This window comes from Oreochromis niloticus, linkage group LG17 (assembly GCF_001858045.2).
Source record: "Oreochromis niloticus isolate F11D_XX linkage group LG17, O_niloticus_UMD_NMBU, whole genome shotgun sequence".
Lineage (NCBI taxonomy): Eukaryota > Metazoa > Chordata > Actinopteri > Cichliformes > Cichlidae > Oreochromis > Oreochromis niloticus.
The window spans coordinates 30994475-31019149 of record NC_031981.2 but is presented as its reverse complement, the minus strand read 5'-3'; the positions used below and the strand labels follow the sequence as shown (position 1 = coordinate 31019149).

The 24675-nt window shown below is 40.5% G+C and overlaps 2 protein-coding genes across 4 annotated transcripts in view; one reads left to right on the top strand and one right to left on the bottom strand.

Moving 5' to 3' along the window:
* kng1 (kininogen 1) overlaps window positions 1-948 on the top strand; it is a 5279-nt gene extending 4331 nt beyond the window's left edge. For 2 of the 3 annotated variants that reach the window (XM_005464235.4, XM_005464234.4), the window contains exon 9: window positions 369-948. In XM_005464235.4, coding sequence (XP_005464292.1) covers window positions 369-686 — 318 coding nt within the window. In that variant the 3' untranslated portion in view covers window positions 687-948. The remainder of the gene's footprint in view (window positions 1-368) is intronic. The other variant, XM_005464236.4, reaches the window with a different exon arrangement.
* On the bottom strand, window positions 606-24675 carry pik3ca (phosphatidylinositol-4,5-bisphosphate 3-kinase, catalytic subunit alpha). Its single transcript, XM_003458955.5, has 26 exons — window positions 24284-24675; window positions 23805-23879; window positions 19504-19610; window positions 19102-19270; window positions 18683-18809; window positions 18139-18348; window positions 17652-17746; window positions 17400-17555; window positions 16298-16543; window positions 15861-15946; window positions 15170-15275; window positions 12880-13032; window positions 12615-12749; window positions 10398-10522; window positions 9683-9764; window positions 9292-9456; window positions 8912-9015; window positions 8607-8778; window positions 8377-8483; window positions 8157-8278; window positions 7695-7773; window positions 7367-7537; window positions 7081-7198; window positions 6297-6448; window positions 6027-6189; window positions 606-5882 (listed from the first exon to the last, which is right to left on the bottom strand). Exons 3-26 carry the CDS (start codon window positions 19557-19559, stop codon window positions 5775-5777), a joined length of 3207 nt encoding a protein of 1068 aa, XP_003459003.1. The 5' UTR covers window positions 19560-19610; window positions 23805-23879; window positions 24284-24675; the 3' UTR covers window positions 606-5774.

The window sequence follows — 24675 nt, the reverse complement described above, 5'->3', positions numbered from 1 at the left end:
GGTTGTCGTATGAGACTCTCTTTTTAATCACTCCACAGAAAACACTGTCAACATCCAGAAAATAAATAAATAATTTAAAAAAAAGAAAAATGAAGTGGCTTAACAAATGAAAGAATATTCTTCTGAACTGATCAGGTAGAAGGACTGGACTGAATATGAGTGAAAAAGCAGCCAAACATTTGACCTTAAGAAAGCCTGGAGAAATATTTGCAGTTCAAGAGCATTTGAACAAATTAAAGAAAGTCAAGATACTTGGAATTAAATGATAAACAACTGAGGTATGGCTGGAGACTTTTGCACAGAGGTCACCGATCAGGAAGGTCCATTAGAGAGTCCATCTTCTTATAAATCGTTTGCTTCTTCTTCAGCAGTTCACCAGGCGTCGTCCTCCTGGCTGGTCTCCTCTCAGGCACTTCCTGTATGAAGTCAAACCCCCTGCCACAGCTACATCTTCACCCTCACAACCCCCTACCACAGCTAAAACCAAAGAGTCATCTGAGGAGGACACCACATCTGCCACACCGTCAGTTTTGCGTGACGCAAATGCAAAAGACCACCTCTTCCACTGCCCATCCAAGCCCTGGAAAGCTTTGAAGCCTCCCCACTCTGCAGCTTCTACCAAGTCTACCGTAGAAGCGGCCTCTCCACAGCCCCGACCCTTCAAAGATACAGACCTGCAGTCATAATTTCTTTCCTCAAGGGAGCCAGATTCATAACAGAAAATTTCCACTTGTTACGCTCTTCCAGCAGATTGTTTTGTGTTTTTGTTGCAGACTAGTTCTGTAGTTGCTGCAGGGAGTTTTGGGATGATGATCATCTTGTAAGATGCCAGGTTTCAAATGATACAACAGATGGGTTCAGTTAATAATTTTTTTTTTTTTTTTTTTAGGGCTTGTAAGTCTTAAGAAAACTGAGGAAAGAGGAAAAGAAACTGAAATTAAGACAGAACTCTAATTTTAGGGCTCTCAAGAAAGGGATGTCTGTTTGGAATCAAAGAGTTGAGTTCATCAAAGGATAGAGCAGTTTGTGTGCTGGTTTATGTGTGAATATAAAATGCTTACACATTGAAGCTTAAAATAAAATTAAAATTTGGTGGAAAATTTTCATGTTTTGCAAGATTTGTAGTGCCAGAGCAAACACAGCTGGGTCAATCTTTAACAAATTTATTTGTACATCTTCACAGAACACTCAGATGATGAGTCAGTCAGTCGGTCAGTCAGTGAGTCAGTCAGTCAGTCGGGGTACAAACCTTTACTCTTCGACCAGCCAAAAACAAAACACAACATACATTTATAAATAAAAACGCAGGTTACTGTGAGGGAAAACTTGTCCTAGAAACTAGCAAACTTAAGGCATTCATTTATAAATGTCTGTATGGCTGCCTATTAGACTACAATATAAAAAAAAAGGGGGAAAAAATGCAGCAGGAAGAGTATTCAGCTTCACCCAATATCATGCAGGTAGGCTGTGAGTAACAATACATTGGCCTGGCATACATTCATTCATAGTATAGGCTAGAGTTCTGACAACATGGTATGTTATGGAAATATATTAGTACTGCATACCAAAAAACAAAGAAAAAGTCTTAACATGAAACCACAGAGCATGTAGCCAATATGTGTGACAGTCTGAGACACTTCTGAACCTCCAAATTGAATAGAAATGATCAATAATTAATTTGTCACATATTTTGTCCATATTTTTATTCCCTGCAAGTCTAGGGGTTCAAACCCCTCCACATATGTTCAATTCACCGAGAGAGAGAGACCGCCGTTGCGACCGCCGTACATTTATAGAGATGGTGGACACAATAATATGAACACCAGGTAAACAAATAGGAACAGTAACAGAGACACCTCAGATTAGAAGCAGTACACTATAATCTTCACAGAGGCCGCAGACATTTACATTTGCTTGGTGTTATGCACACAGCGAACCATTTTCCCTCTGCTCTCGGTTCTTTGGGCACATGGGGTTTAAAGACAACCAACAGTCATCTCTGACGTCAGCTGACTCGGCAAGATTGCAAAACAACAGCGATGTATCTTTGTGATACTCTGTCCCCTGCAGATTACCCAATCATACAGTTAAACTGCAACAAATGGAGAGAAATCTGATCCTGTGATGGCATGATTTGTAAATCTGAACCTGTGCTGAGCCATGTGACAGTTAAAAGGAGAGAAAAAAAAAAAATCGATTCAGGGAGAAAATGGTAGTGCAACAGTTACTGCAGAGGTACTGCACCACTTCAGCACCAAAGCTGAGGGATTAGAAGACGTTTTAAACGAGCATGCTCTAAAGAAGACGCCCACATTTTCCCGTACGTTTTCCCCTCTGACGTCAAAGCTGCCACCTGATCAGAAAATTTGAACTCAAGTGCAACTTTAGTTCTTCATTAGCTGAAAATGCATTTCTGCAGCATCACTAACATTTACTGAGGGTGTCAAACAGGCAACCTGTACACAATGCTTCAGCCATCGGTACAACACACACAGACCCCTACACCTCAAATCTAAACTGACAAAATACAGCTGTGGTTTCGATTCGTGGTGCTTCAAGTAAAACGACTGATTTATGAAAAAGAAAAAAAAACGCTCCTAAGTTTACCCTCATTTATGTTTCCTTGCAAACGATGCAAAAAACAGCATTTTTTGTGTGTCTGTTTGTTTTTCTTCTCTGGCACCAACCAGCCAGGAGAGAGAAAATGATTTATAAAACATTTAAAGACACCTTTGCTGCTAGTGTCATCACACACAGACACACGGAACATGTACATACATACATACAGAGTGTAGGGTTTTCATTGGAGCCCGCCAATGAAGCTCTGCAACCTGTACAGAACGGAGCACGCACACGCTCGCACACTTTGTTTGGAGAGTACATGGATATTAAAGAGAACACTACACATGAAGCCTACCATAGAAAAGAGGCTAGACTGTAACTGTACATCCATACTGCTTAATGCTGCTTCAAAATGTACATCTTACATACATACATACTTGTTATGCTGCTTGAGAAACATGCATACTAGGCTAACTTTCTTCGTATAGAGTCCTTCTGGACAAAAAGGCATTGAGAACTAGAGTTTTTCTTTAAGTGCATACCCCAACTTTTTTTCCTTGTATTTTTTGTTTTTTTAAATTGTAAAAGTCTGTAATATGCCTCAATGCATGACGCTGTTCAAGCATTAGCTTTTGCAGACATCAGCGATGCTGTCCGATTTGGCACGTAGAGAAAACAAAGGAATGCGTTCTGTGCTGATAACCTGCTGTGTAGGGATAGAAACACCTTACTGATGAAAAAAGATGAGTCATCAATGTTAGCGACTGAATACATTCTAGCCATTAATGCTGCAATGATGTGATGCACGTGCGTGCGCCGCATCGCGACAGAACACAACTTTGGCTTTTCTATACAATCAGCAGTTGAAGCGGCAAAGTGCAGACTGTTTCCCCACGGACACGCCAGGTCTCATACTGTAGTGTCCAAGTGTCTTTCCTACATGCACCGTGAGAGGCTCCATTTCTTGTAAAATACTACTTTCTCTCCTTAGCAGAGCACACCGTGAGTTCCACCAACTACGGCCTGCCCTAAAGACACTATGGAACAAAGAGTTTCCAAGCTGCTTCACGTAACACTGCTAACTCTTCTTCTTCTTATCTCATAGGCCCCCCACCCCAAAAAAACTCCCAAAACGGTTTTATACCTTTTTTTTCTCGTCTTGGTTTGTACACACAAACTGAGCATTAATATGAATATTCATTGTGCCAATCACATGACCCCAAGCTGCCCCAAAGTGCAAACAATCTGTTTAAATTTTTCATCTTTCAATAGATTTTCTGCCACCTGGATAAACGACACAACTGATGGAGTCAATCCTATATCTGCTGACGCTGTTCAAGCATTTAAGAGCATTCCAGCTGAATTTCTGAGGACTTCATCTCGTAACTAACCTCCCCTTTGAGACACTCATGCTACTATTTCACTGTGATTTTCAAATGTAAAAAAACAAAAACAAAAATACAAAACCAACATAATTCAGTGTCTCCACTTGGCAAAAGACAGCAAGGCTCGAATCAAACGTTTCAAAAACACAATTTAAAATATACTTCAACATTTTAGCAACTTTCTAATGAGAGACCGGCCAGTCTAACAAGGTCAAAAGGACCGCTAAGGCGGTCAAATCATTCTCTAAGCCTGCCATGCTTTTTGACTTAGTGCTGTCACGGTTTGCTTAGGCAGAGTTTGTAGGGCTCAACAGTGTGCAGTGTTGTGCTGTGATGCCAAGGCATTTAATCAAGAGGAAGACTTGACATTCCCCTGGGCCTCTGCTTGCCAAAAAAAACACACACACAAAAAAAAAAGCCAGAGGCTTAATATAGGTCCCATTATTCAAATGTGAGATTGGCACTTTAACGCTTTCCATTTTGCATCATTTAACAAGTTATCCCAAGTAGGGCTGTAAACTAGCCACAACAAAATGGGTAAGGCCAAATTAGATGGTAAACATGAGGAAAAAAGCTTAAAAAAACCCCCAAAACAACAACATCAGTCTTACTTTGTGAATATGACAAAATTGAAAATTCAGGGGTAAAGTAACAGGGGTAAGCGGTAGCACTGGTGGTAGTGTGAAGCTGCAAACATGTAACACAGATGCTTAAACCTCAATTATATTTACAGACACACACACAAACACACGCGCACACACACACACAATGAAAAAAAAAAATACCGTGTTTCTGAAGAGTCAAGTTCAGGTTTTGCTTTTTGCTGAAACTGAAAGAAACTAGATACATAAATAAATTTAAAAAGTCATAATAAATCTGTATATTATTCTCTAAGTGCTGTTTTTTGATGGAGAGGCATCATCACCCTGAAGTTTATGCAAGAGTCTAAAGCTGCACCACCATCTCTGGGGTGAAGTGCTGACTCAATGAGGCTGTTTGGGGTGGAGGGTGGAGGGCCGCAGAGCCGTGCAAAACAACTCAAAGACTCTCCTGCAGATTTGCAACCTTGACGTTTCCACACAAGGAGTTCAAAGGAAGGAGAGACAAGTCCAAATCATCTGCGAAGGGGCGACTTCACCACAAAGATGGGGGAAGACATCATAAAGGCTCCCATGCACCAGTTATCCCGTACTGTACAACTAACCGCAGCTAATTTAGACTATGTCTTGTGCCAAATACCTCCTCAGGGGTGACAAGATATAAAAAAAGAAAGAAAAAAAAAAGAAGTTTCTCCACCACCTCCATTCTGGGTGGAGAGAGTGTGCAGCACTAATACAGCAGAGGGGGCAGCAGGTTGAACTGTGTGGCTACATTTATACCTTGGCAAAAATGTCATTTTTACACTCATTTTTCCGGGTTTTGTTTTCTGTCGTTGAGCAATGGAGTAAAAGGATAAGATTTTCCTTGGTTGCCCAGTTTGTTCCTGTTGTGGTTTAAAAAAATACAGAGGAAGCATAATAGCCATGGTGGGTACACCTCCACAGCAACAGGAAAATGCTCCCATGCAGATCCTGAAACAGGCAGCGGATACTCGGACGGCATCATCAAGACCAAACAAAAAACAAAAACCCCAAAAACATAGAAACTCAAGAACCTCGTTTAGAAAAAGAAAAATGCTGTAAAGAAGAAACAGATCAAGCTGCAAGCGTCCATCCTCAGGGAGCCATTTGTGGTGTCTGCTGTAAACGAGAAGAGCCTTGAAAGACTCTGCTGCGTCTGAGTGAAGTACTCCATGCTGGGACTGGTGGATTGGGTTTGTCTGCAGCATCAGTTTAGTGCATGCTGTCTAATTGTGTGGAATATCCAGTCCATCTTGGTGGTCCACCCTCCATGGTGAGCATCATTCATCTGCTTCATGAAATAGTCCAGCGCCTCCTGCACCATGAAGAAAAACAATACAAGATAAAAGATTAGAAAACAAACCATCCAAAACACATATTCAGAAGTTTAAGAAAGCCAAATGTGGGGCTGACAAGATTTTAAAAGAACAAAACGTGGTTAGAGAACGGCCACTTTTACCTGCTCGGTTTTCTCCAGTGCCAGCGTCTTTCTAATGTAGGCAATGTCGTCAAATGACTGCAGCTCAGGCATGCCAGAGCCGAGCATCATGGAGAACAGGTTGATGAAGAGGTTGGCGTGCTGCCTGATGGCTAGGTAGGCTTTATAACACATCTCCTGAAACCTAAAGTGATTGCAGACTTTGATTAACAAAAGTGAATCTTCTTATACATTCGTATGGTATTGAGGAAGTGACCAGACAACAAAAACACAAACACATTACTGGAGTACCTTTCAAACTCTTTGGTCTTTGCGCACTCCTGGGATCCTTTGCTGATGACGATGAGGAAGTCTTGTGTCAGAACAAAGGGCACTCGCTCTCTTTTGTAGCCAAACTTCTTTTTCTTATGATCCAGAAAATGGCCAAAATCTATATGAAATAACTAAAGAATAACAAATAAAGTCTGTAACTAACAAGCAAACTTCCTCTGAGGTTAAATCCAGCACCAAGTTAGTGATTTTTGCAATTTATCACAGACTGCATTAACCGTTAATGGTCTGATACCATCATATTGCTGGTTTACGACCAGCTTGATGCACCAAAGTCGCTTTGACTGACAGTGGCAAGTTCATTACAATAACTCTGATTGTTCCACTGTTTCCATCAATTGTTTGTCTCCAGTGTAACTCTGGCATTAAGGAAAGTGGCCATGCCAGCCCCTGTTCTGGAAAATGAGGAACTCTTTGTTGAGTTTGTTGAGTTACACACAAAGCCACAAAGCAGCTGCACAAAGCTGCAGCCACTGTTAAAATGGATGCCAAGTTACTGAAATCAGACTTGAAGTGTCCCGATACCAAATATTGCGTCCCAGAAAAGGAAAGAAAGACCTAGTTCAAATAACATTAAAACCACATCTCTCTTCCCCTCCAGACAAGGAAGGCTAGATGAGACCCGGTTAATATGGATGTTAAAACGTACCAGGATGCCTTTCCTGACATATTTGTCTCTCTCGACATATACTCTGTTAAAATATTTCGCCCAGCCCTACTACATATGTGTGCAAATTCAAGTCACCTGTCCATCATCTTTGACCATAATGTTGCTGTTGTGCCTGTCTCCTATCCCAAGGATAAATGTAGCTACACAGTAGCCAGCACAAGACCTTGTGAACAGATCTACAGCCATGTCATACCTGCAAAAACACACAAACACACAATTAACTTGGATTTTTAAAGAGAAATTACAAATTAGTACATGGCTAAAATCGAATCAAATAATGTCTATCCACAAACTAAAAGTTCTCTATCTGCTCACTAGTGCCAAATAGAGACATTGCACAAAGTATCAGGACAGAACTCACATCTCGCCCTTGTTCTTGTCCTTGAGCCATTGATGCAGAGTATTCGAGTTGAACTGCAGTGCCCCTTTCAAGCCTCCTTTACACTGAATCTGCATGATGGTGTGGGAGTTGCGAACCACCTCAATGAGACCCACACAATCTCCTAATGACAAGCAGCCATAGGGCAACATCCTGAAGACAAAACACATTTTCTTCTTAGCCAAATGCATGGTCACAAGGATAACGCACACACACACACGCACACACACACACACACACACACACACACACACACACACACACACACACACACACACAAAGCAATAACAGGAGAGAAAGAAAGTAGTACCGTAGGTCCAGTCCCTGATTCTGCCAAATGTTCTCCATGATCTTAATAATCTGCAATGTCAGCATGTCCTGGCGCAAGTCTACAACACACATGCGCACACACAAGCACACAATAGAAACAGTTAATTGCATCCTTGGATACCTACAAATGAAACAAGTACACAATATAAGGATGAATTATTCCAATTATAACAGACAAAGCTCGCCAGGAAACTGCATGCTCTTATCAGTAACATTAAGGACAGGGTCGTCCAAACATGCTGCAGCCTTCATATAACAAACCACAAAGTGTGAGTAGTTCTCACACAGCTATCACAAAAGGAGGAGGACCGAGAGACATCCAAAAATGTAGGCAGTCGTTAAAAGCTTTCCACTGATTTTCTCAAAATATATTAATGGAAATTTGGCAGTGTTGCTCAAAGTGTCGTCAGTGTAAATGACTTTTTCTGTGTGTTAGCGTTACCATCTCCATTTTTGAAGATGATTTCATTGTTCTGAAAGAGCATCTCAGACATGATGTCGGGATTTTCCCAGTTCAGCCACAAAGGCCTCTTTGCTGACGACATAATCCTGCATTCATCTAACCTGTAAACAAATTCAAAAAGATTCAAGTTACTGAACAGACACGCACACGGACACACACACACACACACACACACACAAAATAATCTCTTGCTTCTGACCTCAAGTTTCCAAGTTGATGCGCAGGGTTTAGAGGAGACGTAAAGTTCTGCAGGGCATCCATGTAGTCTGGCCTCTTCATCTGTTCCACAAGAAACCGCATCTGAACCTGCATGAGAGACACATGCACAACCACAAAAAAGCCAAAATGTACACAGATGAGGAACCAGTTCCACAGCATGTTCCTTATACTGTAAGCAGTAGTTCTGACATGTGTTGTCCTAATCATTACCTTCTGCGTCTCATCCTTCTTCTCCTGTTTGAGGATGTCAGTGAGGTTTATGAGCTTCTCCATGGCCTCTACTTGCCTGCTGAGGTGTTTTAGGTACATGCCACAAGCACGGCAGTAAGCCTCTAACAGCAGCCCAAACCTCTGGCTCACTGTTTTATTGTGCATTTCTGACCTGCAACACAGCCACATAGAGAAAAATGAGAGAGAAGCAGAGAGGAAAGATAAGTTTTTAAGCCTTCTGGAGGGATACAGTGAAAGGAAGGTACATGTAATAAAAACAAACAGTAATCTGAATGCTGACTCACTTGAGATGCCAGAAGAAGAAATGTCCTATTCTCTGATTGGTCAGGGCCTTTTTGAGGAGAAAACGGGCCAGGGGATTGTCAAGATACTGCTCGTATTTTAAGACCTAGAAGAGAGGAAAGATTGGAAGAAAAGAATAAGAAGGAGTCCTTGATGCCTTCCCACCACGGGGTCTCTGTACACTGAACACCAAATACAACCCGAGGCATTACAGACCAGAAAGTCTTTAGCAAAGAAGAACAGGACGAACAAAAACACACAGGCCGAAAGGAGGAACTCCAGTAATGAGATTCCAAACATACTTGGCGTCTTCCTTTTTACCCCAGTTTTTCCATTTATCATTTCTTAAAATTCAACAGATCCAACACTTGACTGGACCTACCTGTACAAGCTGGATCAAGTACTGGGACAATTTGTCATCAGTCAGGTATTTGTCAAGGCAACGTACAGCAAAGTGCCTGACCATGGGGTCTGGATAGTTACAGTCCAGCAACTCCATGGCCTGCTCAGGACGGATAGACGGCCACTCCTTCAACAGACAGTACATCTGGAAACAGGCAAAACAAGAATTATGAAGCTGTGTTCATTAGTAACACACGTAAGTGAAAAGCGTGTTTTGTTTTGTTTTTACAAGTTGGTGATTATGCAAAGAAATGCTTTGTACAAAGTAAGTGACAATTTTCAAAACTACTTTCAATCTGTGTACATAAACTAAACATCTTTGGATATTCTTTGTCTGAGATGGAATGGACAATTATGTGGCAGGAAATTACCTGTGCTACTTCATCTCTGGAGTTCCACTTGACCGCGAGAAGGATCTTGGGAAGGATCTCTGGGATGTTCATGCAGTAGTGCCTGTTTAAAAAAGGGATTGACATTGTGCATCGGACTGGAGTTTCATTCATAACCAGCTTTGTTTTACATTTAAGCCCCTTTTCCATTAGTACCTCTTCAGAACGACTCACCATGGCTTGCGACAACTCGCCTTGGATCAACTTGTTTTCCAATACAATTGAGTTCCACCTAATTTGTGCGGTTGTCGTTATAGCAACGTGGAAGAGAGTCCTGTGACGAACACTACAACAAAGGTGGACATCAAGGCAAAAATATACCTTCTGCTCGGTCTGTGGCTTTTTGTCAGACTCAGGGACCACAGTGTTGTTTTTTGTAGCCATTTCCCTCGTTGCTGGGTTTAAAAAAATGACCGTTTTGATTTTCATGAATGAGACACTCTCATGACTCATCGAGTGACGCCACTGACCAGCTAATTGGTTGCACGCAGTATGACGACAACACATTTTAGTACCTGGTACCAACTGACCTAATGGAAAATCCGTAAAAATTGTGGCAAACCATGGTGAGTCGATCCCAGTTAGTACTAATGGAAAAGTGGCTACTCTACATTTAAATGTAGCTATGGAAGCATTGGCCCTAAATAAAGTACGCAGTAAACCACCGTAGTGCCATATTTGCTGGCTGAGAGGGTACCTGTGTCTCCAGAGAAAGTCTTTCTCCTGCTCAGTGATTTCTGACAGAGGGTCTCTGTTACTCAGCTGTCTCAACTGCTCGGTGTCACTCTCTGTGAGGGCGTGATCTCTGGCCACTCGATTGCTCTAAAACATACCAGAAATAAAACACATTCACACACTACATTTTTACATTAGATTCAACACGGTAGCAGCAATTACCAAGCTATTAACGCGGTTATAAAATACCTTCACAACAACACCAGCAAACAAAACAAAAATGTATCATATTCACTGTGGCTCCATGTGTAAATGAACTATGATTGTGTTTTTATGCTTGTAAAACAAGAAAAAGTCTGAAAAGTAACAGAATATTTTAGAGGCACAGCTCCAAAATGACAGATTAGTTGTGAAATGTTTCTATTAAACACTGAGACAGAGTTGGAGTGCAGCTGGAACACAGCACAACCACAGACAGTGTATATTTATCTTGAGACTCAGACTTGTATACGACCCCAACAATGAACTCTAATCCTGAATTAAAGCTTTCTCTTCGTTCCTTCATCACATTCATAAGACAAGCATGAAATTTGTTGGAAACTGGCTTTACCCTTCGTCCAGTCATTAACAAACATCCTTAATAAATACTGCAGACAACTCATTCTTTTTCTGGATGAGAGATATTAACGTCACATCACATAGCACAAGACGGGCGCTATTACACTTGACACGCATATCATGAATAAAACATGAGCTCACACTGTTCACATCCTCTCACATGGCACAGTAACTCCAATAACCTGTCACTTTAACACATCAGTCACGGTTTTCTCTCACATAGAAATCAAATAAGACACGCCATCATGTTCACCGTCATAATAAATAAAGACATTAACTTACACTGCGCCTTGCAAAGTATTGGAAATAACTGAATTAATCAAGTTTAATCTAGTCAGCAGTGATATTTTTTTTTTTCCATAAATGTCCAAAATAAACTGAAGGGGGGGAGTGGACTGTGGGCTTTTTGTCGCATGTTTCTGTGTGTGTTTGGAGTTCAGTGGGTTTACAGTTTTCTAACGGTGAAGAGTTAGTGGGGCTTCATTATCACTTTGTGACTACAGCTGTTCACAGCACAGCTCGACATGACCAGCCCCTCACACAGTGGAAAACCCTAACTGACGTCAAAATAATTTGTCCTAATTGCGTCTGTGCTGCCAATAATGATAAATGCATGCAAATGTTTTGCTAAAGGCAGCACTATTTTGTGGAGATAAACTGAATTTTTGCACACCAACATAACACAGACATGAATAACGCCCAACTATATTTAGAGCTAAAGGCACGCCTTGCACAACGCACATATCTGTGCTTGCACTGTGGCATGTGAGCAGACGTGAATAGTGTGAGGTGATGTGCTAAGTTATTCATGATGTGTGTATCAAATGTGAGGAATGCTCAACTCATACTACATGGTGTGAGGATCATGTGATCACAACAAAGGCTCTGTTCATACCTGGAATTAACAGGGATCTTTAGAGAGCCAATCATAAACAGACACCTCCTAGAGCGTCAATTCACACCCAGCATTAGAAAAAATGTCCACATCCATGTTATTGGAGCTCATTTCAAAATTTTACTTGAACATTTAAAAGGCACATGCTAAAGTCAGGCCTGTATGCGGCAGCAATCGTCTTTCCATGCCTGGTCTGTTGAGCATGTTTTACTCCATTTTAACCTAAGACACATTTGGGTATACTGTGCTACAAGACAGCACTTATTTGTGGCCCAGCCAACCTCCAAATGTGGCCTGAGAAATTTGATCTCAGTACAATAAAGCACAGAGCTTTGACCTTTTAAACAAATGACTCAATATCTCAATCTACATACAAGTATTATGTATAAGCCATATTAAAAGAAAGCAAATATATGAACTCTGCCAACTGCAAAATAAATGTTTTGCCAGTGTGTATCTGAAAGTGAATATTTTATTGTATTTAATATTAATGTAACTAAAGTATATGTCCGTTTTGCAAATTCACAACTGCCTGTAACCAGTACAGTGGGGTTAATAGTTCTTATATTCCTGACCAGCTTTACAGAGCTCACACCTGCAAGACTCATGCTGGTCACAGAAATAAGTTTGGACATTTACTTATATAAAGGCTGTGGGGACCCTATGTGCAACCAGGTGTGTTGGTTTAAAGTTAGCTAAACACATTTTTTTACAGTTTTATATTACCTGCCCTGAGAGGTTGTAGTTAAAGCCTAGTTCCCTTGAGATGGTCCAGTTTGCGTGATCTTCCACTGCATTCATGTCTGGGTATTTGACAGGACTACTAAAGTGGTCAAACTCCAGCTCTAGACATGGTGTTTCCTGGACAAATAAAGATTTAAAAAAATATTTTTTACAAAACTAAATACTTTCGTATTCTTCATTTTGTGGTTACAGTTTGGTTATTTGTTTTGTTAGTTACATTTATTGACAAGATGTTATATGCAAATACCTTATTTGGGTTTGACCCAGTGACTCCGATGGGGTTCAGGAGGTCTTCAAGACCATGGGGGACAGGCCAGAGATTCAGAGCCATCTTGTTGGCCACCAGCGTGTGGGTATAATCAAACAAGTTGACATTACCCCATGCTAGTGGACAATGCTCCTGGGAAACAAGACAAACACAAAGAGCATGTATATTATTTCAAATCACAGAGATATTTAACACGTGACAACTCTGACTAAAGTTTACGTCACATAAAACTAAATACAATTCTGATACAGTGAGAAAACTTGGCCCACAAAGGGGTTCAGACAAGAGACAGGATACTAAGACACTTGGTCCAGTGAGCCTTAAAACTGGTAATATATCATCCATGCTGTTGAAACTCTGTACAGGCTGGGCGGGCTCCTTGGCACCCAGACCAAAGGTTAGGTTTCATTCTTGGTTAGAGAGACAAAAGTGATGCTCTTTGGTGGATGCTTTTAAATTGCCTTCATAACTATAATGAAATAATGGCCACAGTTGCTAACTCTGAAAGGTTAAGTATATGTAAGTGAATGTGGTTGATACTTATTTTAATGGAACTGTGGTTAAATTATCTTTGTTATTCAGTAACAATGTATTTAACCATACCATTCCCATCAAAGCTGCCTGACAAAGGCTAGTAAAATGTTTCTGATAACATCTTGATCTTCACAGTGAATTTTCACTACAGGGCAGCAGTTGAGCCAGATGACAGAGAGAGTGACAGATAGAGTTACAACATGCAAACAGCCAGTCAAAATGGACCTATTTATAGTAAGCTGTGGAACAATGGGCTGCTGTAAAAGGAGTGTTTATCTTTAATTCAGGTGGGGCATGAAAAAGCATCCGCTAACCTGACCTCAACTTAACTTGGCACAACAAGAGACGGGACTCACCCCAGGCGTGTGTTACATTATCCACCATTGGGACACACTTCACACACTCATACACACATCTATCTCTTCCTTCAACTTTTCCATCAGAAGGAGATGGAAAAATGAAAGAAAAATCAGCAAGTATGGTATATTGGCCACATGCACAAAAACAGACCCATGCCAGTTTTACACCACACCCTAAACACAGACACCATGTGGTGTAAACAAAATGTACAAACATTTTTAATGCCACTTTGCAAGCATCAAGAAAAGGTCATTCTGCAGCTTGGAAAAACACTGTTATTATGTTACTCTGATGTGAGTGATGTGAGAATAACTAGCACTTTTCACCACATGCCTACACCTATTATATGAATGGTAAATGGTAAATGGCCTGTATTTGTATAGCGCTTTACTAGTCCCTAAGGACCCCAAAGCGCTTTACACATCCAGTCATCCACCCATTCACACACGCATTCACACACTGGTGATGGCAAGCTACATTGTAGCCACAGCCACCCTGGGGCGCACTGACAGAGGCGAGGCTGCCGGACACTGGCGCCACCGGGCCCTCTGACCACCACCAGTAGGCAATGGGTGAAGTGTCTTGCCCAAGGACACAACGACCTAGACTGTCCAAGCTGGGGCTCGAACCGGCAACCTTCCGATTACAAGGCGACCTCCCAACTCTTGAGCCACGATCGCCCCCATGGAATGGAAAAGTCCCTCCAGCCGATTGTGTTTCTGTTGATGTTTTTTGCCACCACAGTGCCCACGGCTGATTAGTAATTAAACAGAGCCAAAAGATGATACCACAGCTTCCATTTACTGTGGACACATATACTCAGACAAACTGACACACAGGGCACAGCAGGTTCATTCATGATGCACAAGCACACACACACAAATACACAAGCACACACACACACACACGTCGGGTATTCATATCTTGTGGGGACATCTAATTGACATAATGCTCTCCTTAGCCACTTACCCTAACCATATTTAACCCTGACAGCAACAGCACATTTTGATTTTGGTCCCCACAAGTATAGTAAACTTCCAATTTTTGGTCCCCACAAAGATATGATTACACGCTCACACACAAGCCACCAATACATTTACATAGGTGCCTACTGACATTTACCACTTTAAAAAGAATACATATATCCTTTATTATGGCCTTGCAAGAGATTCACTGTCCATTTTAAATCATTTTTAATCATCAGAAATACCTCAAACTACCCAGGTTATTAAAGTTTCACTGAAAATGGAATTTTACAATTTTACCAATACCAACTAAAAGGCGTAACAATGACAACCAACTGACACTCTCTATTTTTGCAAGCCAATTTCCTTTCAATGATGAACTCAAGCAGAGCTTTGGAGTTCGTTCCTACCTCCTTGGCTCCCTTCCTGCCCTTGACAGAGCAGATGGAAAGGCAGAGTCTGGCAGCACGGGGGATGTCTGGGATGTACATGTCATACGTAAGCCATTCATTCCACCTGTAGCAAGAATGAAAGCAATTAGAAAAGTCCATATATTCCATATATAAGAACAATAAAATCTCAGGTGCATCTTAAGCTATATTCCAAAAAGGGTCTTAAAAAAATCTCTAAGACCTACCAAACTATTTCCAGGTTCTATCTCAGAGAAAAATGAATCCTCACACACATTACAATGGCACACCTCTCACTGAGGTCACAGTATATTTTAAGCAACAATGTTTAAATACACAAACAAATGTCAGATGTCTTTGTTTTAATACACAAAGGCTCCACCATATATTCATCTAAATAATTTTCTTTTACTTTGAGAGCGAGTGAGGACCAACACAGCATTCACAGTAACATAATCTGGCAGTTTAATGTTACTATCCTGCGCTAAACTGTTAACTTACCCTCCTGCCTCCAACTGCTTAATGTAAATGAGCAGTGTAGACTGTCTACAGGGAAACTTCAGTAAAACACAAAAGTGAATTAAAGCAGGATTCATTTTCTTTATCTGGCACAAAAATTGACTGTCACCATCGACTGCTGAGGTTTTCCATTTAAGGTTCAATATAGTGAACTGAGAGGCTGGTCAATTACCTGGGATTAGAGCAGGGTACCCTCTGTGTATTTACATTGTCACACATCTGTTCACCTCCATGGTAAATGCCTGTCCTCACATATATCTATAAATAGAGAGGGAAAGCAAAATACATCAAAGAGGAGAGTTAAAAAAGAAAAATAATCTGGCAGTTTCAATAGATTCACAAATGGGACTCCACAAATCAACATGAGAGCTGCTTTCCCCCTTACAGAGAACCACTGTTCACACCAGATCTCAGCAATGACTGCTAACAGGATGTAAGTAATGGTAAGATGTTGCAAACTGTCATATGAAACTACTCAAAAGCAATTCTTAGTTTCAGTTCATGTACTTATGTAACAATGGCTAAGTCAACTGCAAAAATGTAACTTCTGTTCTTTGGTGGTTTGTCTGGTAACAAAAAGGTCAGCCCTCACACTTGAGCTGGCCCCACCTTGTCTATGTCCCGTATATTGACGTTAACATAGGTGGCACACAGGATTCGTATTCGTAGAGTCCCGTTGATGGTCCACAGAGACTTGGCAGCTGCCTCCCCATTCATATACGATGTTGCCGTGGAGATGCGTCGGGAATATGACGGCATGACGAAGTTATCTGTAGGCAATTGGGTGTACAGGCTGTCCTTAGCCATTAGCATCAGGTTAGGCATCCTGCCCAGCATGATGCAACTACGGATATACTAGAGGGAGAGACAGAGACGGGGAATGACGCAGAGAAGGACAGTTAGTAGAAAGTCTACACAGAGCTACTGAGCTGATAGAGTTTCACAGTGTCAAGGTGTAACCTATGATGTCAACTGGTCCTTTTCCAGGAACTGCAAAGGGAAAAAAGAAAATGGCACGTTTCTGTATTTTTCACTTTTTCTCTAAAGGAATGTTTCTGAAACATTTTTTATGGGAATGTTCTGGAATGCTTGCAAGTAATGGACACATTTTACAGATATACAATACGTTTCTAGACTGACATGCAAAAACAAACAAAAGAAAAAACATTTAATTTCTCTCTCTGACCATTTTTCTCTGAATTTTTTAATTAAAAAAAAAAGTGTCTGTTCTATTGTGGCTTAGTAACAATGCAAGTAGATCAATACTAACTTGTAGCATGACCGTAAATGATTAAACTTTTGATAAAAACTCCTCAAGGTTTACAAGAAACTGTCGAATGATCACAGTCCACACAGTGTTATCACTGCAGGATAAAGTTGCTAGCATCCCTATAGGGGCAAATTTCACTGACTGAAAGCCCAGGTTGCACCTCTAGGTGTGTGTGGCTGCAATCAGCCAGGACTTTTCCCCCATAGAAGTTTGCTGGATGAGGATTTGGGTAGAAAAAAAAAGAAACTGTTCAATAAACTGTATTTTTTGGACATAGTTATGAGAGAGAGAGGGACACAGCAAACAGTGAGTTAAGATAAAGAATATTGGACATATCGGAAAGTCCAGCTTTTCATCATTACGTAATTGCATGGCTGTTTGTGTGCACAGCTGGGATCCTCAGTGTTGTGTCAAATTTACCTGTGCAGTATGCCTCTTTACCTTGTACTGGCTGATGGGGTACTTTTCCAGCAGGTACTCGTCACAGCCGCAGACTTTGAGGATGTATTTACCCTGATATTCCTGAACACACATCTTTAGCTGCTCTGGGGACAGCAGCATGCTTCGTGTCTTCTTACGAATGGCCTCTGCAATCACCTGCACAGCATCATACATGCAGATATTAAAGGTGGTGAGTATTATTTATTACTGGACTGTTGTATGGCTGGCATACACACTGCTCAGGTATCTTACCTGTTCAGGCACACAGTCGTGGTTGATCTTCAGTGTGTACTTTTGCTTGTCATTATTTGGAGAAACAATCACCCATATTACAACAATAATTTGACCTACCAAAAAAAGAGACAAAAATAGATCAATAAAACACCTTTCCATTGCACTGACAAAAAAACAAAACAAAATTAACTATCGTAAGGGTTAGGATATTCATCTGAGTACTATGACTAATATAATAGCATTACACCACTTACATAAACCTGATGACTGCTATAGATAAATCATTAGACCGGATAGTTTACATTAACCAATGAAAATTAAAATGCCCACTAGATTCCTGTTTTGTTTTTGTTTTTTTATTTGACATGTAAAAGCTTTCTTTATGTATAATGTTCTTAAAAAAAAAAAAAAACAACCAACATATGAGCCCTGCATTTTCAAAATGTTTTTCCCTAGAGAAAATAAAAGAAAAAAATATGGATCACTGACAAAAGTTCTTGCCTACCTTTGTCCAGTTTGCTATAGATGTGTTTGGGAAGTTCCTGTGTTGATTCTACATTAGGTGGGTAAACGTACAGCGCTCTGCTGTGGGGCCCACTGGCATCTCTCAGCTCCACAGAGTCTTTACAAACATTCAGGATGTTTCTCCTGAAGTCCTGAACCTCAGAGTCCTTCACAAGGTCAAACTCACACACAGGCATACCAATCGCGAAACCTAACAGAACAGAAACAAGAAATGGCTTGAAAGTTTTAGCAAAAGTCATCAGACAATCTTTTTAGCTTGCCTCCTAACAAAATTCACAGACTATTGCATCTTCACACTCTTTTTGGTTTATCAACAATCAGTAGTAAACAGGAAAAAAAGTACTCACTTAAAATTGACTGTTTTGCTACACTTAGATTTCTTTTAACTTAACAGACACATATAAAGATATTCTATGATATGATATATTATATTGTATTCTGTGAGCATTGACTTATCATTGATTTATTTATTTTTAATAACAATGTTGAAGCACAGTCATTAACGAATAAAAAGAAACTCTCACCAATCTCTCTGTTGAGGATCTTTTCCTCTCTGTTGCCAACTGGTTCAATGACCTTGAGGAAAGGCTGAAAGAGTCGGAGGTCGCACAGCCTCCGGGTTTCATCATAGAACTCCTCCCGCTCTGCTTCCTGTAGGAACGGAAAAAACAAGGAGCTGCGTTCAATATTCCATTTTCATTTATTTTTTTTTTTCATGAAAGCTAACAATGAACTGTTGTGGTAGCCAGCAGTCTCTCTATAGGTGTAAAATGGATGTTTCAGAAAAGCACAAATGTGTTTAAAGGTCCTGAATAAAGATGAACGTTTATTTTTTTTTTGTAAAACCACCCGATTAAAACAAAGTGGGTTCCCCCTGTAATTTTCACAAAACTGGAACACAGATTTAGAGAGTTTAGATATTCAACTGAGTGAGAGTTCTCACCTGTGTAACACTGACGAAGATGTAGGATGTCTCTTCCTGTAAGAGGTGATGGAGAGGATATTTTCGGGCCTCTTTAAACAGCTCATGTTTGATGGTGATGAGCGTGGCCTCACGGAGACACTCCAGGGTCAGAATCATCCCATTGGGCAGCAGGCAGTCCACCAGAATCCTGCAGAAGAGCCCATCATCATTACAAAATGTTCATGTTCAACATTACTATTTACTTTGCGCAACTTACGCTTTCTTTGGGAATTGGATATGACATTTACAAAAGAAATACATACTAATATAATTAATTTTTTTATTTCCAATAAAGAAAATTAAAGAGCTAATAAAGTGCTTCTGTGCACAACAGTGATAGCAACTTCATTTCTTTTCAGAGAACAATCCAGCATGTCATACCTGGGGGGCATCAGGTGGATGCCCCATAGCTCCCCTGAGGATGGCCTGGGAGGCATCTTTCTCTCTGTCTCCCAGCTCAGTTACACAGATAAGCTGCAGAGCGCAACCTGAAAAAGAGCAACACTCATTAGTGCAAATAACAGGAAATTCTGTTCAGCTCAAGTTGCAATGGTGACACCAATCAAAACAACTAGAGTGCTTCAATACAGTTTATATGATGTATTTGTTCATGAAATATATCAAGTCAAAAACATGACCAACTGGCAAATCTTGTTCAAAGGCGTATGAGCAACATAGACAAGGTAACCCATAGCATGTTCATTGTGACTTTAAACACTCCATTAAGCACTTTAATGCATGAAATTTGATGAGTTATGGCCCAACAGGAGCTACATCTGCTTGAATGGTTGCCAGCAGTGCTTGCTCAATCTGCTTTACTTCCAAGTCACTGTGGTTTAGGCTCAGCTGTGCTCAGTGAGTTACAGAGAACAAACATGTTCGATCAACCACATTAAAGCAGGGCTGAAACTAGTTCTGTGAGCGCAGCACACACAGCATGTGCAAAAACTGTAGCAGTTTGTCAGTCGAGAGTCTATTACCGGCATAACTGTTTTTTTGTTGTTTTTTTAAAAATAGAGATTTACCTTACAGACAACATTACTATAGACAAATGTTTACTAGTTGATCACAAAGACCCATAAAGCATATTTTCACAAATTGATTTCTATATAGCCTTTACCCAAAGCAAGAATAATCTAAAATATTAAATTATTCAGCTTTAAACATCTATGTTGTTATACATGAAGCTAATTTGGAGTAACACTTCTGTCACATTGGTTTTCCACCCTGCCATCACAAGAAAATACATTTTTACTCAAATACTGTCTGTTTGGTTTAGCAATGTCATGGAGACAACCTTTGTTTGGATTCAGTCACATTTCCTGATCACTGTTCCAGTCTTACACTCTCCTATATTTAGAGCATCACCTTGTAAAATTTCCAGTCCATTTGTTAGCAAGTCAAACTTCTGCCTGGGTTACCATTTGCTATCCTGAAAGGGTTAGTAGAGATGTTCTGAAGTGGAGTTATAGGAGATACCCCTATAATCAGTATATTAAGACTATAAAGGGTACGTAATAGACAGAACTACAAGCACAGACACCAAGCAATGTACTACTATGGAAGGGATCAGCAACAATAACCTTACCAGACCTTTGTGATACCTGTTACAATAGAACAGCTTCTTCAAGGCCATCAGACTTCATTGACAAAAATCCAGGAATCCAGGAAGGTTGAGCGTCTATTTGATTCTCTAAGGCAGAGATCAAATCCAGCCAAAGACTTTCACCACAACCCTAAAAATAACAATGCTATGCTGTATGTCTTCTATCCCACTTTCACAAATCATCAAATTGTAGCACCCTGTAACAAGATGCCTATACCCTGCATTTGAACACATCCACATCAATACTTACTATAAGATCGGAAATCTGATGACTGCATAGTAACTGCACCCAAGCCACTCAGACACATTCACCATGGTCAGCTTAAGGTTAGAATGGTCAATCTGTGCTCAAAACTCTTAGTTTTCTTCAGTCAATGGCTAAGGAAAGCCAGGTGACCCATTGTTGACCTATTTGTTCAGATTCAGTTAAAGCAACCAAAAACACAGTTTGAATCATCGTCTTTCCAAAAGCAAATCAAAAGAAGGTGGAAAAAAGAACAGTGTTTGAGACTCCTCTATGCAAAGGGTCTTCCTTCCCTCGGCAGATACAATATATATACTTTTATGAAAATTTCAGAATTAAGAATACAAACAATTCATTCAAAATTACTATATTTGCTGAGCGACACTGGAAAATCTGGATTTTTTATTTTAAGCATTGCAGTGAGATTTTCATTTTGGGCCAACGGATCAGCTACTCATGTCCTACATCAGTTTATTTTTGTTTTTTTTATATCAACACTGATGTCCAAACTTTTCTTAATTTACCCAAGCCACAGGGAGTGTCTCAAGGGAAAGGATATTCAGCATCCCCATTAGTTCACCTTGGGTGTCGCATTAAAAAAAGAAAAAAAAAAAATCCAAAAAAATATCCAGTAGATTTTCTTCTCCTTTCTTGGCTTCTCTATTACTGCACAACACTGCCACTGCCCTCCACTTCACTTAAATGTAAACTTATTTCTTTATAAACAGAGAAACGTAGCAGCATGTAGATAGTATGCAAATTGCAGGCAGCAGCATAAGCTTGTGGATTTGGAATCAATCTGATTCACTAACACAAACAGAGTTGTAAGAACAAAACTGGCTGGTGCACACGTGCCATGAATCTGATGGTGATTTTGCATGCACCTCATTTTTTGTGCAGGGTAAGAACATTTCCATGCACATATTAGTGAATGAGACCCATTGTGAACTGTAGACGAGTGCCACTTACGTCAGCCAACACAAATACTACATCAGGCATAGACAGAGCCATTCTGAGCCAGGAAAGAAAGTAGAACAAGAGAGAAAAAACCCAAAACAAAAAAAACCTATCTACATGGAAAAAAATTATATTTTATGAAAAAATGTTATTAAAACGTTAAGTTAATTAGTATTTCGAAAAAGTAGGAAGAGTGAATTTTTTCACTGAGAAAAAAAAATATATTGGTCAAGCAGGTAGCAGCTGTTACTGCTCATTTTATTCTAAAAGAATTAGAATTAAGGAATGTGATGACACTAAACGCTAATAGAGCCTGTGATAGCTGCAAAGAGCATCAGACTGGAGTTATCAGGCAATACTTTGATCTAATTTTACAATACCAATATTGCCATTACATCCCACTGCCCTACCCAATAGGCGCCTGGGCCTGCAACAGGATTTCTCTTGGGGTCTAGATCACATGGTGTGAGTGAGGCAAGATGGCTTTCGGTGCCCGACTTTGGAAATGTACTGAGGGTCTGAGTTGTTGGGAGGACACCACAGGAAATATCCATAACATGCAGGTAGAGTTTAATTGTGGAGGTCTTTATCAACACATTCACCCGCCCCCCGTCTTTTTCAATGTACGATATCAATTGGAAATTTGGAGAACTAAATGACAGGTTTATGTTTTTGCACCAATTGCAAACCAGCACTGCTGTAAAAAACAAAACAACATACAAAACATACCTGTCATACAATAAAATTAAAAAAATCCAAATTCTATGAATAAATTCAATTCAATTCAAACAGCAGGGTCTTGTAAGATAATGAATCCTACAATAATACATTGATTGGAAGGTAAAACTCCTTAACAGGAAGAAACCTCCAGCAGAACCAGGCTAAGAAAGGGGTAGGCATCTGCCATGACCGGTGAGTGGAGGAAGACAAGATAATTTTCAGATCAATTTAAAATAGAGCCGTGCATGTCCCAAATGCAGTGTCATAAATAAATTCGAGTGTGATTCAATTATTAAGAACAAATTAAGGCTAACTTAAAAACTGAAAACTTGCAAGTAAATTTATAACAACACTATACTGATGAAGCAAGCTGGAGTTCCACAGGCAGGCAATTCTACACTTGAGAAGCCCTAACTGCAAACACCCAGTTGCCTTTTGCCCTAGTTTATTCAAGGGACGACATGATCAAAGTTATAAAATATGAGGAGCAAGAGTAGAAACAGGGGAAACCCCCTGAATGGAGTAATGCTACAGCTGCTTGAAGTTCTCTGCCCAACTTAAGGTTTGTGACAGAGAGAAAAAAAAGGCCTGCTAGTTTACGAGAAAGGAAAACGGCAAACTCTGTTTACAAAGAACTGCACCACGAATATGTACAAAAACAAGCTAAAATAGAAAACCCTGAGTAAGAACAAACCACCCATTGAGCAGTTCTGCGATCTGTAACCCTGATCAGGATGCAGCTAAGCACTTCAGGACAAAAGAGGAAGCTCCTTCACAACACAGGATGTGGGGCAAGGGGAAACATTGGCCTAGACACAAGCTTGCTTTGAATACTGTCACAACTATACAATAGATGTGTGGGCTAGCCACAGCAGGCTGGCAAGATCAAACATATGCTCGGTCTTTACAACAATCAGCTCAATAGCTCTGTGGTTAACACTAGGTTTGGCCAGTTGCACCACACTGCAAAACAAAGGAAGCTATTGGTAAACAGTGATTGACATCTAGTTTCCTCAGTCTACAGAGTGAGCTTTACCGATTCAACTATCAGTTACCGGAGACATGACTATATTACTATATATATTACTATATAAAGCGTCTTTGCTGGACAGTAAACAGAAGACTGAGACACAGGGAGATGAATGTGAAACATACCTTAGAAAAACGCCCTCCTATTTGGATGATGGGGCAGTTCCACCCTTCATGTTTCAATCCATCTTCACGTTGTCACTGAAATGTTTGAGGAGAAAATCATGACACAAACAACAACACACAGCCTGCATCAGCAGCAATTCGAGTGATTCACACTGCCTAGCAGCAGGTTAGCTAACACTGTGTTTGGGAATGACAGCTCAGAGATGACAACTACTTTACACCGTTTCACGCTATAAATAAAACAATTACACAGTCCCGATAACAGCGTTTATAACCATTCCGCCTCTGAGGAACTACAAACATTATCATTCGACTAATGTACACCAGACTGGAAATGGTTAATGTTAGCCCCCTTCTTCTAACGTTAGCTAATAGCTAATAGTGAGCCGTGTTGGAGAAAATATATATTCCCAATATAAAGAACGGGTCGTGTGTCTAATGAAGGGTGCAGATATAGCTAATTTAATGTAAGAACCTACCCATATGGCTTGGCGTCAACACAGCGACGTGTTCGTGCGCTGAAAGGCTTCCCCCGGCTAATGCCAGTTAGCTAGCCTTCCTGCTAGCCAACCCCTCCGGTTCCCAACGGTGGCTCCCGGCGCCGGTCAAAGCAGGCTGTTATCCGTCTGTCAGCTTCTGCGCCAGCTATCCGTGACAGCAGCCCCGCACTGACAATCAGCTCGCTTTTGTTTTGAATTATAAGCCGCACAGTAAGTAAAGACAGACCTGCCTGTCCGGTCAGGGGGACTCCACCTGAGGATGTTATGACCAGCTAAACTGCTGGTCGACTGGACAAGTTGTCTTGCTGCTGCGACAATGCAGCCACGCTGTCTGTCTAGGGCCCTCCTCCCTTCCCATGAAACACACACAA